The 14,914-nt window shown below is 42.5% G+C and overlaps 1 protein-coding gene across 3 annotated transcripts in view; it reads left to right on the top strand.

Moving 5' to 3' along the window:
* Positions 1-14,914, top strand: part of LOC144685629 (neural proliferation differentiation and control protein 1-like) — a 193,091-nt gene that overhangs the window by 169,754 nt on the left and 8,423 nt on the right. For all 3 annotated transcript variants that reach the window (XM_078550352.1, XM_078550353.1, XM_078550354.1), the window contains exons 3-6: positions 8,614-8,718; positions 10,927-11,106; positions 13,332-13,398; positions 14,749-14,836. In XM_078550352.1, coding sequence (XP_078406478.1) covers positions 8,614-8,718; positions 10,927-11,106; positions 13,332-13,398; positions 14,749-14,836 — 440 coding nt within the window. The remainder of the gene's footprint in view (positions 1-8,613; positions 8,719-10,926; positions 11,107-13,331; positions 13,399-14,748; positions 14,837-14,914) is intronic.

Below are 14,914 nucleotides of genomic sequence, written 5' to 3'. Positions count from 1 at the left end.
GAGCATTGTAAGTGGTTACAGAAATAGGGAGGGAAGCATGAGCAGAGTAAGGCAATGTTACAGAGGTGGAAATAGCTAGTCTTAGTGATGGCTCGGACATGTGGGCGGAAGCGAAAATAGAATAATAGGTTTCAGTACAGAGGAGCCCATTCAGCCAGTCATGTCAGTGGCAGCTTTCTGCAAGATTTTGAACACCTCTATTAAATCTGCTGTTAATCTTCTCTTTAAGGCTGAACAACCCCAGCTTTCTTCCAACCTATCCTATAACTGAAGTTCCTAATCTCCGAACCATTTGGAAATTTTTTACTGCACTCTTTCTAAAGCCTTCATATCCTTCCTAAAGTGTGGAACCCAGAATTGAACATCACACTCCAGTTGAGGCCAAACCAGAGTTTTACAGAGGATCATCATAACTCCATTGCTTCGTACCCTGTGCCTCTATTTACAAAACCCAGGACCCCATTTGTCTTTTTAAACACTTTCTCAACCTGCCTTGCCAGCTGAGGATCAAATATGTTGCCAAGGTTGCGCACAGTCTGGTACAGCCTCGCAGTTGCCATTGAGAAGGATGGAGTCAATGGTTAGGGAACGAAGTTGTGCCAGGGACTGAAGACATTGGCTTTGGTCTTCCCAATATTTAATTGGAGGAAGTTTCTGCACATCCAGTACTGGATGTCAAACAAGCAGTCTGAAAATGTTAAGGTAGTTAAGGGGTCAAGATGTGGTGGTGAGTTAGAACTGGGTGTCACCTGCGTTTTTGGGTGAAGTCATGGTGTTTTTGGATGAAATCACCAAAGGGCAGCATGTGGATGAGTTATAGGAGAGGGCCAAGGATAGATCTTTAGGGGGCACCAGAGACAATAGTGTAGGAGCAGGAAAAAAGTACCATTGTGGGTGATTCTTTGTGTTGCCAGCTGATGAAAAGCATATGTCAGGTGGGTCTGCATGTCTCTGAAGTGCGCTAGCAATGTCTTTTTGCTGCTGCATTGTATTACATACCTGTACCTCCACTTGCAGCAGAGTACCTTAGGCCTCTATTACGGCACCGAGTCTCAATGTAAAAAAGACATTAGTGCATTTAACAGACAGTGGATTCGCTGATAAAGACCAGATAAGGAAAATTGAATTGTATGCAATTTAGTGTTTTGTCGAACAAAGTAGTATATTCAGGCAACTGCTGTCTCTGAAAGTGCAGACGTTATCTCAAGCGTTGTGCATTTTCTAAATGATTAAATCAATCCAAACTCGTTCCCTTACTGCTCCACCCCAGGCACCAGTGGGCTTGTCCCCTCCTGAAACAAATTGTAAGGGATGTTTCTCTAAAAGGTGCTGCCCATTGTGAGCAACAGGGAGCTGTTGACTGCTATTATGGAGCAGACAATTTGTCATCAATCCCATCTGTCGTCTTTCAGACCCATTGAGGTTTTGCAATCTGACGCTGTGCGAGCTGCTGATTTACATCTGTACCACCTCCTGCAGTCCTGGTCAAGCCCTCCCGCTCAGAGCAGGGCTTGTTTGCTTCTGTTTTGAGTGTGGTATGGTGATTTCCAGGCTCCCTGCAGCCTCCACTTGCAGCCACACACAGCCAATCTAGTTGTTGGGGGTTACAGGCCAGGCTTTATGGTATGTGCTGTTGACAGTTTTATTTAGCAAGACAACAAGCCAAGCCTTATTCCCTTTACTATCCCCAATTTCATGGTTGATGTGCTGTTTTCTTAATCTTGTTGTTTAAATTTGCTTCGTTCTTTTCTATGATCCATTCTAGGTGAAAAATGCTCTCTTTACACGCTGCACTTGCTTCATGTGATACTATCAGTATATGCATTTCCAATCAGCTTAGTCAGTTACATGCACATTGGAAACCCGGTTTATTTTAGGATGTAGAGCGTATTTTAATTGAACTATTGAGCTAAATTCCCAGGTGTATCTTATGAAGCCATTATTGATTTATGTTGCACTGGTCTTATGAGAGGAATCATTATACATGCAGTTTTCTTAACCTAACTTTAGCCTTGCTAGATACATTAAACAAATTTTTCAAATCAGTTTTCTCTTCCTTGCCTTTGAATCTGTGATCATGTGGGCCACTTACCTTAGCCTTCAGGCATTGCCAACTTTCAGTTTTTTCTCTTGGGTTTCTTGCTTCACAACATTGACACTTGCTGAATACAGTTCCAAGGGTGTTTTAGATCTCTCTGGTACCATAATGCAATTGCCAATTTTCACATGATCAGATGGGGGCACATTTGCAAACAAACTATTCAACCTAAAAGGCATTGCTACCTTTGCTTGATCTTGCCCTTGGGTCGTGTCTATCTGCAACCACTTTCCATTATGTGGTTAGATAACAGTGCAGAGTGGTAGCCTTAGCTGATTTCTCCATTTCCACTCATCACCAGCCTAAAAAGGTTGAGGCAAGCTGTAGCTCCCTGAATGCTACTTTGGTTGTGATCAGCTCCTTGGTATTGACCATTCACCTGATGTCCCATTTGAAAGGCAGCTCATCAATGGTTCTGTGCTAAGTTCGCTATCACTTCGAGTGATGCAATTGGCCTTAGTTCCATTGGATTAATAAGGGATTCCATTGCTGAATACTACTAGAAAGTGAATTTGTGGGCAGGCATGCTGTGAGGACAATATTAGATTGGATACTGATGCCAAGTCTGGTGAGGTACGCCCCTACTAGAAAATTTTGACATCGATTCTGCATTCAGTTGTGCTCCAGTCAGAGTGCATCATTTGACATCAAACAGTGTAACGTGGACCGAGTCTTGATTGCAAAAACAGTGCTCATTTGTCATCAACTAAGCATTCAATTAGCATCATGATCCTCCTACTCCAAGAGTCGTCAATCCGCTTAAAAGCCTTCAAAAGCCATCACAGCTTGTTAAATTTGTGGAAGCGATTGTTAGACATTATAGGCATCAAATGTGGTCATTAGGCATTAAAGCGATCAGGAGTATAGCAGTGTAGCTTCCTACATGATGTGATGTGAAAAATAAAGACATCTTATTGTTTATTTTCAAAACTTCCCAAGAACTTCCCTAACCCCTTCCATTTCAGCTGGCATGTTACCCCTCCCTTCCGATCATTCTCTGCTGTGCCGAATCTGCCAGGGCCACCAGCTCTGGGGGAATAAACAAGGGACGTTTTGCTAGTGTTGGGGTGGGGTGGTGATAAAGAAATAGTCAACAACATAAGTAACAAAGTAGATGTGGTACTATTGAGAAATAAGAGTGCAGTGAAATTAAATTTACAGGTATATAATGAAATAAGAAAGCTAGCAACTCGACCAAGGCTCCTCGACAGCACCTTCCAAACCTGAGACCTCTACCACCTAGAAGAACAAGGTCTGCAGATGCACGTGAACGCCACCATCTGCAAGTTCGCCTCCAAGCCACACACTGTCCTGACTTGGAACTATAACATTGTTCCTTCACTGTTGCTGAGCCAAAAACCTGGAACTCCCTTCCTAACAGCCTCCATATACTTGCCTGCTGTATTTGAGTACCTGATCACTGAGATCCTGGAGCTGATGGACAATGTGGCTCAGGACAACAAGAAGACCTGCATCATCCCCACCACTTGCAGCTCGCCATCCACAACTACAAGGAGCTCAACAAACTGCTGGGAGGAGTCACCACAATCTTGTGGTTTACTCACCCCCACCAAACCCCCTCCCCCCCTCCTCCCCAAATCTTCCCTGATCCCCCTTCCATTCCCGGAAGTTGGCACCACCCAACTCTCAGGCTGGACTGGACCAATTGATGACAGATGAGCACTGTTCATGCAATCAAGACTCAGTCCAAGTTCCAAGATTTGATGTCAAATGATGCACTGACTGTTTGGAGTGCAATTGAATGCTAACTCAATGTCAAAATTTTCCTGTAGGGACAGGCATTGGCCTGCAACTACAGGGGAGAAGCAGTCAAAAATTAATAACGCAGCACAAACTGGGAACCAAAGCAAGACCCTTCTAGTTTGTGCAGTCTAGAGATCATACAACCTAGAAAGACCCAGGTTTGATTTATGTGAGCTGTGCCTTTACCTGCAAAAGCATCAGGGACCCAAGATGAAGTGCAAGTCATTCAACACCAATATCCATGTGTCTAAGTTTAAGAACATAACATAAGAAATAGGAGCAGGAGTGGGCCATTCAGCCCTTCAAGCCTGCCCCGCCATTTAATAAGATCATGGCTGATCTGCCCCAGGCCTCAACTCCTCTTTCATGCCAGCTCCTCATTGCCCTCAACTCCCCAATATTTCAATAATTTATCTACCTCCTTTAAATACTTTCAGTGATCTAGCTTCCACAACTCTCTGGGGTAGAGAATTCCAGACATTCACTACCCTCTGAGAGAAGGAATTCCTTCACATCTCAGTTTTAAATGAATGCCCCCTTATTCTGTAACTATGTCACCTAGTTGGAGATTCCCCCACTAGTGGCAACATCTTCTCAATATCTACCCTGTCAAGCCCCTTCAGAACCTTGTATGTTTCAATAAGATCACCCCTCTTTCGTCTAAACTCGAATGAATAAAGACCTAACGTGTTTAGCCATTTTTGATAAGTCAACCGCTTTATCCCAGGAATCAGCCTAGTGAATTTCTTTTGAACTGCCTCCAATGCCAGTATATCCTTCCTTAAATACAGGGACCAAAACTGCACACAGTACTCCAGGTGGGGCCTCACCAACACCCTGCACATTTGTAACAAGACTTCCCAATTTTTAAACTCCAATCCTTTAGCAATACAGGCCAAAATTCCATTTGCCTTCTTAATTACTTGCTGCACCTGCATGCTAACTTTTTGTGTTTCATGCACAAGAACACTCAGACCCCTCTCTGCTGCACTTTTTTGGAGTGTCTCTCCATTTAAGTAATAGTCTGCCTTTTGATTTTTCCTACCAAAGTGCATGACCTCACACTTTCCTACATTAAATTCCTTCTGCCAAGTTTTTGCCCACTCACTCAACCTACCTTCCCTTATGATTCCTTATGTCCTCATCACAACATGGCCCCCCCACCTATTTTTGTATTGTCAGCAAATTTGGATGCATTACACTTTGCTCCCTCCTCCATGTCATTAATATAGATAGTAAATAATTGAGGCCCTAGGACTGATTCTTGTTGCACTCCACTAGTCACGTCTTTCCAACCTGAAAAAGACCCATTAATCCCAGCTCTGTTTTCTGTGTGTTAACCAATCCTCAATCCATGTTAATACATTACCCCCAATACCGTGAGCTCCTATCTTGTGCAATAACCTTTTATGTGGCACCTTATTGAATGCCTTCTGGAAATCCAAAAACACTACATCTACCGGTTCCCCTTTATCAACTCTGCTTGTTATATCCTCAAAGAGCTCTAGCAAATTTGTCAAACATGATTTCCCTTTCACAAAGCCATATTGACTCTGTTTGATTGTGTAAAGCTTTTCTAAATGTCCTGCTATTTCTTCCTTAATAGTAGACTCTAGCATGTTCCCAACGATAAATGTTAGGCTCTCTGGCCTATAGTTTCCTTTTTTATGTCCCCCTCCCTCCTTGAACAGGGGCGTCACATTAGCGGTTTTCCGATCCACTGGGACCCTCCCTGAATCTAGTGAGTTCTGGAATATTTCGACCATTGCCTCCACTATCTCTGCAGCCACTTCCTTTAAAACTCTTGGATGCAGGCCATCAGTTCCTGGTGACTTGTCTGCCTTTAGCCCCATTAGTTTGTCAAATACTTTGTCCCTCGTGATAAAGACTGTTACAAGATCTTTCCCCCCATTAGCTCCTTGCTTATCTGATATCTTTGGAATGTTTATAGTGTCCTCCACCGTGAAGACCGATGCAAAATATTGGTTTAAATTATGTGCCATTTCCCTGTTCCCTGTTATCAATTCTCCAGTTGCATCCTTCAAGGGTCCCACGCTCAGTTGACTGTTATATAAGTGCAGCTTTTTGCATTGGATAAAGTGCCATGTTTGTGCCACCCTATTCTGACATGCAGATTTCCTCCAGACAGTAGAAACTCCAAAAATCCTTTGCTGAATTTGGCAAGACCCTGTACTGTTTTTTTCTGGCATCTGGTCTTAGCAGATCTAGCAAGTTTAATTTGGGATTGTCCTCCACTCCATGTGGTCCACATGTCAAGAGCAAGTGATGCTAAGACTGCTGCACAATGTAATTAGTTCCCCCTCCAAGTCAAATAAACCTTGCAGACACAGTAAATGTTGACACTGCAAATCCATGATCTAGAGTATCTTGGGACTGAAAGTATAGAGGATCTGGTTGGTGTGCATGCCCATAGATCCTTTTAAGGCAGCAGAGCAGGTAGATAAGGTGGCTAAGAAAGCATATGGAATACTTGCCTTTATTAGCTGAGGCAATGAAATACAAGAGCAGGGAGGTCATGATGTAGCTGTACAAAGCGTTAGTTAGGCCGCTCTGGAGTACTGTGTGCAGTTCTGGTCACCACACTATAGGAAGGATGTGATTGCACTGGAGAGGGTGCAGAGGAGATTCGCCAGGATGTTGCCTGGGCTGGAGCGTTTCAGCGATGAAGAGAGACTAGATAGGCTGGGTTGTTTTCCTTAGAGCAGAGAAAGCTGAGGGGGGACCTGATTGAGGTGTACAAAATTATGAGAGGTGTAGATAGGAAGAAACTTTCCCCTGTAGTGGAGGGGTCAATAACCAGGGGGCATAGATTTAAGGTAACGGGCAAGAGGTTTAGAGGGGATTTGAGGAAAATGTTTTCACCCTGAGGGTGAGGATATGTGGAATTCTCTGCCTGAAAGGGTGGTAGAAGCGGGAACCCTCACAACATTTAAGAAGTATTTAGATGAACACTTGAAACACCATTGCATACAAGGCCACGGGCCAAGTGCTGGAAAATGGATTAGAGTCGATTGGGGCTTGATGACCGGTGTGGACATGATGGGCCGAAAGATCTCTTTCCATGCTGTAAAACTCTTACCCTATGGGCTTTGCAAGTGAATTTTTAGCGTTATAGATTGATGCAATTAAAGCCAGTGCACTCCTATATATATGGAATTGAGAGCCGTTGTGTTCAGTGATAACCCGTATTTATATAGCTTTAAGGGTGTTATATAGCACCTTTAAATGTAGTAAAACATCCCATGGCACTTTATAGGGGTATTACCAGATGATTAAAAGCTTAGTCAAAGAGGTAGGTTTAAGGAGCATCTTAAAGAAGGAAAGAGAGACAAAAGTTTAGAAAGGGAATTTCAGAATTTAGGGCCTCCGCAGCTGAAGGGACAGCTGCCACTGAAGAAGTGATTAAAATTGGGGATGCTTGAGGCCAGAGGAGTGCAGATACATTGGAGGGTTGATGTTTGGAGATTACTAAGACAGAGAGAGGCAAGGCCATGGAGAGGTTGAAAACAAGAATGAGGTCTTGTTTCACCATGAGCCAGTGTAGGTCAGGGAGCACAGAGGTGTTGGGTGAACTGGACTGGGCATGAGTTATGACAAGGGCAGCAGAGGTTTGGATACCTTGAAGAGGGCCAGCCAGGAGTGCACAAATCTAGAGGTGCTAAAGGCACGGATGAGGGTTTCAGCAGCAGATGAGCTGAAGTAGGGGAAGAGCCAGGTGTTGTTATGGAGGTAGAAATAGGCAATCCTAGTGATGGCAAGGATATGTGGATGGAAGCTCATCTTGGGATCAGATATGACCTCAAAGTTGCAAACAGTCCAATTCATCCTTCAGACCGTTTCCAGTGAGAGTTAGTGGCTAAGGAACTGAGTTGTCCAGTCCTGCCAAAAGTCAGTGGAGTTTTGGCTGAGCCATCGAATCTGCTGCAGGGGGTCCCGCCCGACCGGGCTGGAAAATCCTGGCCAGTGGCTTTGTACTTCCCAATATTCAGTTAGTAGGAAATTTCTGTTTGTCTAGATGATAGGCAAGCAATATGACAACTTGGAGCCAGCGGAGGGGCAGAGAGAGGTGATAGTGAGGTAGAACTGAGTGTTGTCAGCATACATGTGGGAACTGACACCGTTTTCAGAAGAAATTGAGGAGGGTCAGGATGTAGAAAAAAGAGGACCAAAGGTAAATCCCTGGTGGACACCAGAAGTAACGGCGCAGGATCGGGAAGAGAAGCCATTGCTGGCTACGACTTTATAAATAAGAATAAAACCAGGCACATGCAGTCCCACCCAGCTAGACAACAGTGGACAGGCATTGGAGGAGGATTGTGTGATCAACCATGGTCAAAAGATGTAGACAGGCCCAGAAGGATGAGGAGGGAAAGTTACCTTTGTTATAGTAGGTGATTTTGATAAGAGCCATTTCAATACTGTGGCTGGAGCAGAAACCTGGTTGGAGCAATTCAAACATGGAGTTCTAGGAAAAATGTTTTCGTAATGATAGTGTATTTATTTAAGTTGGACTGTAAAGAGTATTTTTATCTTATTTTCAATTAACTATTCAAATGAGTTTAAACTGAAGGTTAAAAGGATAAATGGTTGGCAGTAATTTTAAGCGGATTGGTGCCCATTCACCCACAAGGTAATCAGCACTTTACAAATGATCGATTTTCTGTTTATCACTCTCATTTCAGACACTGCAGTTTGTTGGCTAATCATATTTGTTTTCTCTCTCCCTGTAGGGATGCATCACGGAGCCTCAGATATCGATGGTGATATTGATTACATAGCATCACTCTTAGCCAAAAAAGATGATGTGCAACATAGACTACAACTGGCTGCAGAGAGTAAGTACACTGCACACAGAGCATGACAGCAGGTTTGAAATCAAATTCTAAATGTGAAATAATTGTTTTGAGACCCTTTGTGCCTTTTGTTGAAGGCCCCTGCAGGGTTTTGTTCCTCTGTTTAAAAGGACTGAAGCACTGCTGCAGGCAGTCCCTATCTGTTGGTCAATCCTCACCATTACCTGCTATAAATTAGTGCACTTTGATCTGTTGCTGTGATGATTGCTGTATCAGCTAGGACCGGGTTTGCAGAAGTGCATGCTGTTGTCTATTGACGTAAGGCTGTCAACAGAGTGCTGGTGCAGGAATGAATGAGGGTTTCAATGCCTCCTAATCAATGCCTGGCATATTCAGAATTGTGCCTATCTTGCATAAAGCCCTGCTGATCTTTTAGTTTAATTCTCCTTGGTATATGTTTATTTCAAAATTATCATTTTATCTGCATATCCCTCCATGACCTTCGTTCCACCAGACCAGAACCACCACCAGCGGCTTCTGGTCTTAAAGCTCTGGTTTATGGTGCATTTTTCTCATTCCCTCTCCTCTTCCCTCAGTGACAGAGCCTGCAGCAACTGCACCAGCACACTTTGCAGCATTTCCCGCCTTCCTTTTTTCCTTCCCACCTTCAAAACCAACCTTAAAATCTCTCTCCTTGACAGTGCCTCCTACTAGGGCTTGGTTCCCAACTGTGCAGGGATTTAGGATGTTTTTCCACCTTAAAAACATATTTATTTACTAGAATGGCATCAGAAACGAGGGACTTTAGTTAATTGGAAAGACTGGAAAAGCTGGGATTGCTCTGCTTGGAGCTGGGAAATTATGCAGAGATTTGCTCAAAATTGAGAGGATTTTAATAGAATAAGGTAAAGAGAAACTGCTTCCACTGGCTGGAGGGTCAATGACCAAAGGATGCAGATTTAAGATAATTGGCAAATGAACAAGAGGGGTGATGAGAAATTATTTTTATGATTTAGAATGCTTTGTCTTGGAAGGATGGTGGAAGCAGATTCAACTGTAACCTTCAAAAAGGAATTGGATAAATATTTGAAAATAAAACTTGCAGAACTATGAGGAAAGTGGAGAGCAGTCTAATTTCTACCAAAGAGCCAGTCATGATGCGCTGAATGATTTCCATCTGTGCCCTATGTTTCGATGATAAATATAAAGTTGTTGCATACTTGCATGTTAGAATTTATACAACAACTCATGGCTAGTTTTAAAAGTAAAATATGAAGACACAGGAATGGGTACACTGTAGGAGCATAGGGGAAGCCATGTTGAGAAAGTGTAGAACAAGACGGAGAAATGTAGTCAATCAGGTGATAGAGTGGGAGGGACTCGGAGGAACCGTGATGAGCTTCATGGAGTTGGATTTGGGTTGTTGAGGTCGAAGCTGCAGGTGTAGGAGGTTGAGTTGGGAGGTGACTACTGCCGACAGAAAATACCACAGCTGCAATCCACATCTTGAGAAAAGGAATGGGAAGTTTAAGGGCAAAGCAAAGGAATAAGTAGCACCACTATATTTTGCTGTTTACGCCAATTATTGCCAAAAGCTGAGGGCTATTGTAAAAATACAGATGTGATGGGCTCGCTCTATGACCCGTATCCCTGCGTCAGGAAAGGTGGGAGAAAAATAAGCAAATCATATTGCAAAGTGCATATCTGTGGATATCGTGTGAGGATTGGATTCTGTTGAAATGCATGGTTAAATAAGTTGCAGGCAGTCCCTGTCCAGGAATGAATAATTGGACAAGAAAAATGCATCAAGAAGGGGTTGGTGTTTTTGGAAAGGGGAGGCTGAAATCAGAAGGCCTCAGCAAAACATTTGCACAATGCAGCATCATTAAAACTGTGTATTTGCATTAGGAAATAAATGTCTCCTTCACTCTGTAGTGGAACTGGAAATGATGCTGTGGTGTAAACCAAGAAATAAATCTCTAGCGGCTGAGAGGAAAAGGTACCTGAGAGCAGACTAGAACTGATCCTCCCTGTGGACAAGCACTTGGCCTCCATCAGTCCAGCCTTGAACACACCTGGGATGGGACTGCGCTTGGCTGCAAGCAGCAGTCCCGTCTCTCATCTGTGCTACATTGGGGTTAGACCTTCACCCACTTGAACTAGGACAACTTATCCATACTCCTGGTTTCAAAAAAGAGAGGTGAATCTTTTATTAAGTAGCAATTTGTGATCATTACTTTGCATTCACAGCTGGTAAGGATAAATCTGCTGAACTACAAGATGAATCAAGAGGTGTTCGTGCAGACATACCATCCAATAAAGATACATCATCATCTACAACAAGCATACCCCCAAACACTCCTGATGAAGTGGCAGCAATAAAGAGTGTTCCAAAGAAAGCTGTTCCCTTCACCGATGCCATCCTGCTCAGTAAGTATGCATTGCATTTCATAAAACACCCTATTTCTTAAAGTTTATACCTTGATGGACCAAAAACCAGTGGATGAAGACGACCCCTGGTGTAACACTAAAGCAATACAGAGGTCTGTCATTTGATTCCTTGTCGGGGTTGAGTTATCTGATTCAGTCCGGGAAATGTTTGGGTAATTACTATTGTGCCCTGAGCAAACGAAAGGAAAAGCAATCAGCCAGGATTCCTGATCCAGATAGACCCTGCTGAGAAGTGGTGAGGAGTGCATGTGACTACCCAGTAACCCTGGATGAGAAATGAGTGAGAGTGGTGGTTGGAGCAAACATTGGGTGTAGATACTAAGGGGTTTTGCACTGATGCACTCCATAATCAAGTAGCCTACCACCACTCACTGGGCTTAAAACATCACTTAGGAGCTTTTCCAGTGCTGTACCTAGCATTCCTGGGCCGTTAAGGATAGGTGCACATAGATGTGGTTTCACTGCTAACAATTGTTAATATCTCACTAGAAAGAATAGAAGCAAAATAAAATGGCAGATTTCACATAGGCGGCAACTGCCAGTCAGCTACTTCTGAAATGAGCAGAATTACTTCCATTCAGAACAATGTTGCCTCATGTACAATATCAGCTACATTACACATAGTACAGTCATTACTAATGCTAATTCATACATTTGTTTTTAACAAGTCATGGGTTAGTTTAATTGTGGTGTTCAAGCAATTTGGATATTTCTTGCTACCACTAACACGTTATCAACTTTTATCAGAGTAGAGCCCTGTGCCTCCTAAACCTTCTTTTAGTAAAGAAAGCCCAAAAAGACAGTGATTAAAGATCACAAATCTTTGCATGAATCTCTCAGCAGTGTATTGATTAATGTAAAGACAGGCTTTAGACTTCTGATGCCTTGAAACCTGAAACTGGTTGACATGTAGCTCAGGGCATTCTTAGATTTTCAACTTGTGATCTTGCAGACAGTGCCATTAGCATAAAAGTACCAATGTAGTGATCCCACACCCACAGTTTAACTTGCCAGTCCCCATATATCTCATATTACTGTTAATCACAGGCCATTATAATTGTGAAGTAGCATCTAACTGGTGACTGAACATGTCAGCCAACAACTAAAAATAAACAGGACGGTTGTTGAAAAGAAAAGCTTCCATCCTTCATTTATGGCAAGCTAATGAGAATTGCGTGAATGGTTCAGGTTCTGATAACCATTGTAATAAAACCACAGTGGAAAAATTTCCAAATGTTAAGAGTCACAACCCAAGCTTCAGACATAATGGAAAATAGTCTTTGGAGCACCTGCTGTGTCATGTCTCAATGGTTTAAAAACAGGAAAGATTTTTTTTAAAAGAAAAGAAGTATTCAGAAGTGTTCTTCTCATTGCTGTATGCACCTCAGATTTCTATGCTTTGTCCAACAAAAAAGTTGTTTTCAGTAAGCAGCTAAGAGCCCAGCCTTGATAAGTTTTGGTATGCAGAAGGCTGAGAGATAATTCTTAGTTCTGTTGAAGGGTCATGAGGACTCGAAACGTCAACTGTACTCTTCTCCGCCGATGCTGCCAGACCTGCTGAGTTTTTCCAGGTATTTTTTATTTTTTGTTTTTTGTTTTGAGAGATAATTAGCCTGGTGGTAGCCATGATTTTTGAAATCAATGTTGATACTATGTCATGCATATAAAACCAGCAGTATTACAGTAAAAGGGTGAAACAGTGACTGTTTAGAGCTAGTTCTGAAAGTGCAGACTTCTTCCTTTTGCATTATTAAACTGAAATTTATCCTTTCATTTCATACCTCACTTTTGTCGTTGTCTGTAAATTGAGACTCGGTATGTTATCCATCACGACCTTTATTTTATGGACAGCATTTGCCACTGCTGGATGCCCTCTTATACAGGCTCTTGGAGTGGGCAGATTGATGCTGATTTTGTTCCCCATCTGCCCAAAATGGAGTGGTAGTTATTTCAAACAGTGCAGTTCACTTATAGAGGACTTAGGCATTCACATTGCTGGGACTTATGTAGAGCGCTCAGCTTGAAAAAAACAATAGAGAGTCATCAATTTAGTAGAATTTTGGTGCTTCAAAGGAAATGGGTGTATCAAATTAGATTTGGCAAGGTACCAGTTTTGTGTATTTAGGTTGCACTGAAATGTGGAAGAGGCCTGTCAAGCAGGGTCTTTTGGAAATGATTGACATTTGCCATTCTTTATTCCTCAGCTTTGATCATTGTGTGCACAGTGGCAGGGGTCTCTGGACTGATCATTGCTGGCATCTGCTGGTACAGGTAAGCCTCCTCAAATTGTTGAATCAAAAAGCATGAAAAAATTTGAAATTCAAAAATAATGGAATGGAATTTTATGATTGTGCAGTAGGATTGCATCTTTTTCCCAAGTCCAAAACTGGGCAGTAAAAAACGATTAGGTCATAGCTGGTGTTTGGGTCATCACTTTAGGACCTATAAAGACTGAATTTTGAGAGACTGGACATGACCTTTTCATCCTCAAGTGAAGACAACTGAGAAATGACATTGAGTGTGGGGAAGTAAATGTGGAGTACTTCACACTCAACCGTGACAGCATAACAAAGAGGTAGAGAGTGAAATTAGTAAAAAGGCAAATTTAGAACTGTTTTCAGGAAATTCTTTATATAAAGAGTGGTTGCTGCATTGAAAAGACTTCTGTATAGGGAGATTGAGGAAAGTGCCCTTACAAACTAATCGTGCCTAAAGAATTTATGATGGGTGGAGCAAGTGAACTGTAGGACTTTATCATCTTTACTTCATGAGCTAATACTTCTACGTCAGAGGCATCTACACCAATGGTGTCTGGTTTATAGTTCAGAAATTTCTGAAATCTCACTCAGAAAACTTTGCTCAGAATTGAACAGGCATCAAATGTATTCTGCAAATGCAAGTTAAATAGAGCTGACTTGAAGTCACAGTCTGTGAACCCTTGGATGCCCAGATGCAGGTGCTTCCAGCTCAAGTGCTATATGCAGATGTTGAGCTGAGGGCAAATATTTTTGGATAGAGACACGTGTTGTGTGTGTCACCTCACAATCGCCATCTACTAGAAACCAGTTTGAAATATTTACAGTGATGGAACTCTGGGTGTAGTTCAGTTGTAGAAAGTGCATGACATGGACATCAAGGAGGTGGGGGGCAGGGGAAGGGTACATGGAGAGGAAAATCCCTCAGTGCATTTTGACCTCAAAATAAATTTTAGTTAGAATTCTGCAAGCATGTGTTTTGTGAAGTGTGTACACGGGATTATAGATTTACAAGTATTTCTTTGGGACATCACTCCTTGGCTGTTCTGTATAACCAGACCACAGGAAACCAATGTACTGACCATTCCAGCTCTGTTCCCTTCTCTCCTGAAAATGCCAGCCTGTACTGGAACAGTCGTTCAAGTGCCAACCACTTACCCAGTTTGCCATTCATCATGCAAGTGTCCAAAATATGATTCTTGACCGCTTACTCAATTGTTGCATCCATATTGGTGCATTTTCCAGCAGCTGTTGCTGGGATGACAATCAGGTAGAACTGGATTCCTTGCCAGATTAACAGCATAAAGCATAATAAAACTGCATCTGTGTAGCTCTGCTTTTACCTGACTTTTTTTTTAAATCTTAGATTACAGAAAGAGGTGAGGTTAACTCAGAAAGCAGACTATCCAGGCTATGGTATAATTGGATCCAATGCTCAATCTGAGAAACCCCTGGTAAGTTCAGAAGAAGATGGGTCTTAAATTGTATCTCATTTGTGCTCAAATCGTGGTCTAGAAATATAGTCCAAGCCC

The sequence above is a fragment of the Cetorhinus maximus genome, chromosome 10 (genome assembly GCF_964194155.1).
Source record: "Cetorhinus maximus chromosome 10, sCetMax3.hap1.1, whole genome shotgun sequence".
NCBI lineage: Eukaryota > Metazoa > Chordata > Chondrichthyes > Lamniformes > Cetorhinidae > Cetorhinus > Cetorhinus maximus.
Note: the sequence above shows the minus strand (reverse complement) of the source record. Positions and strands in the feature narration are given on the sequence as shown.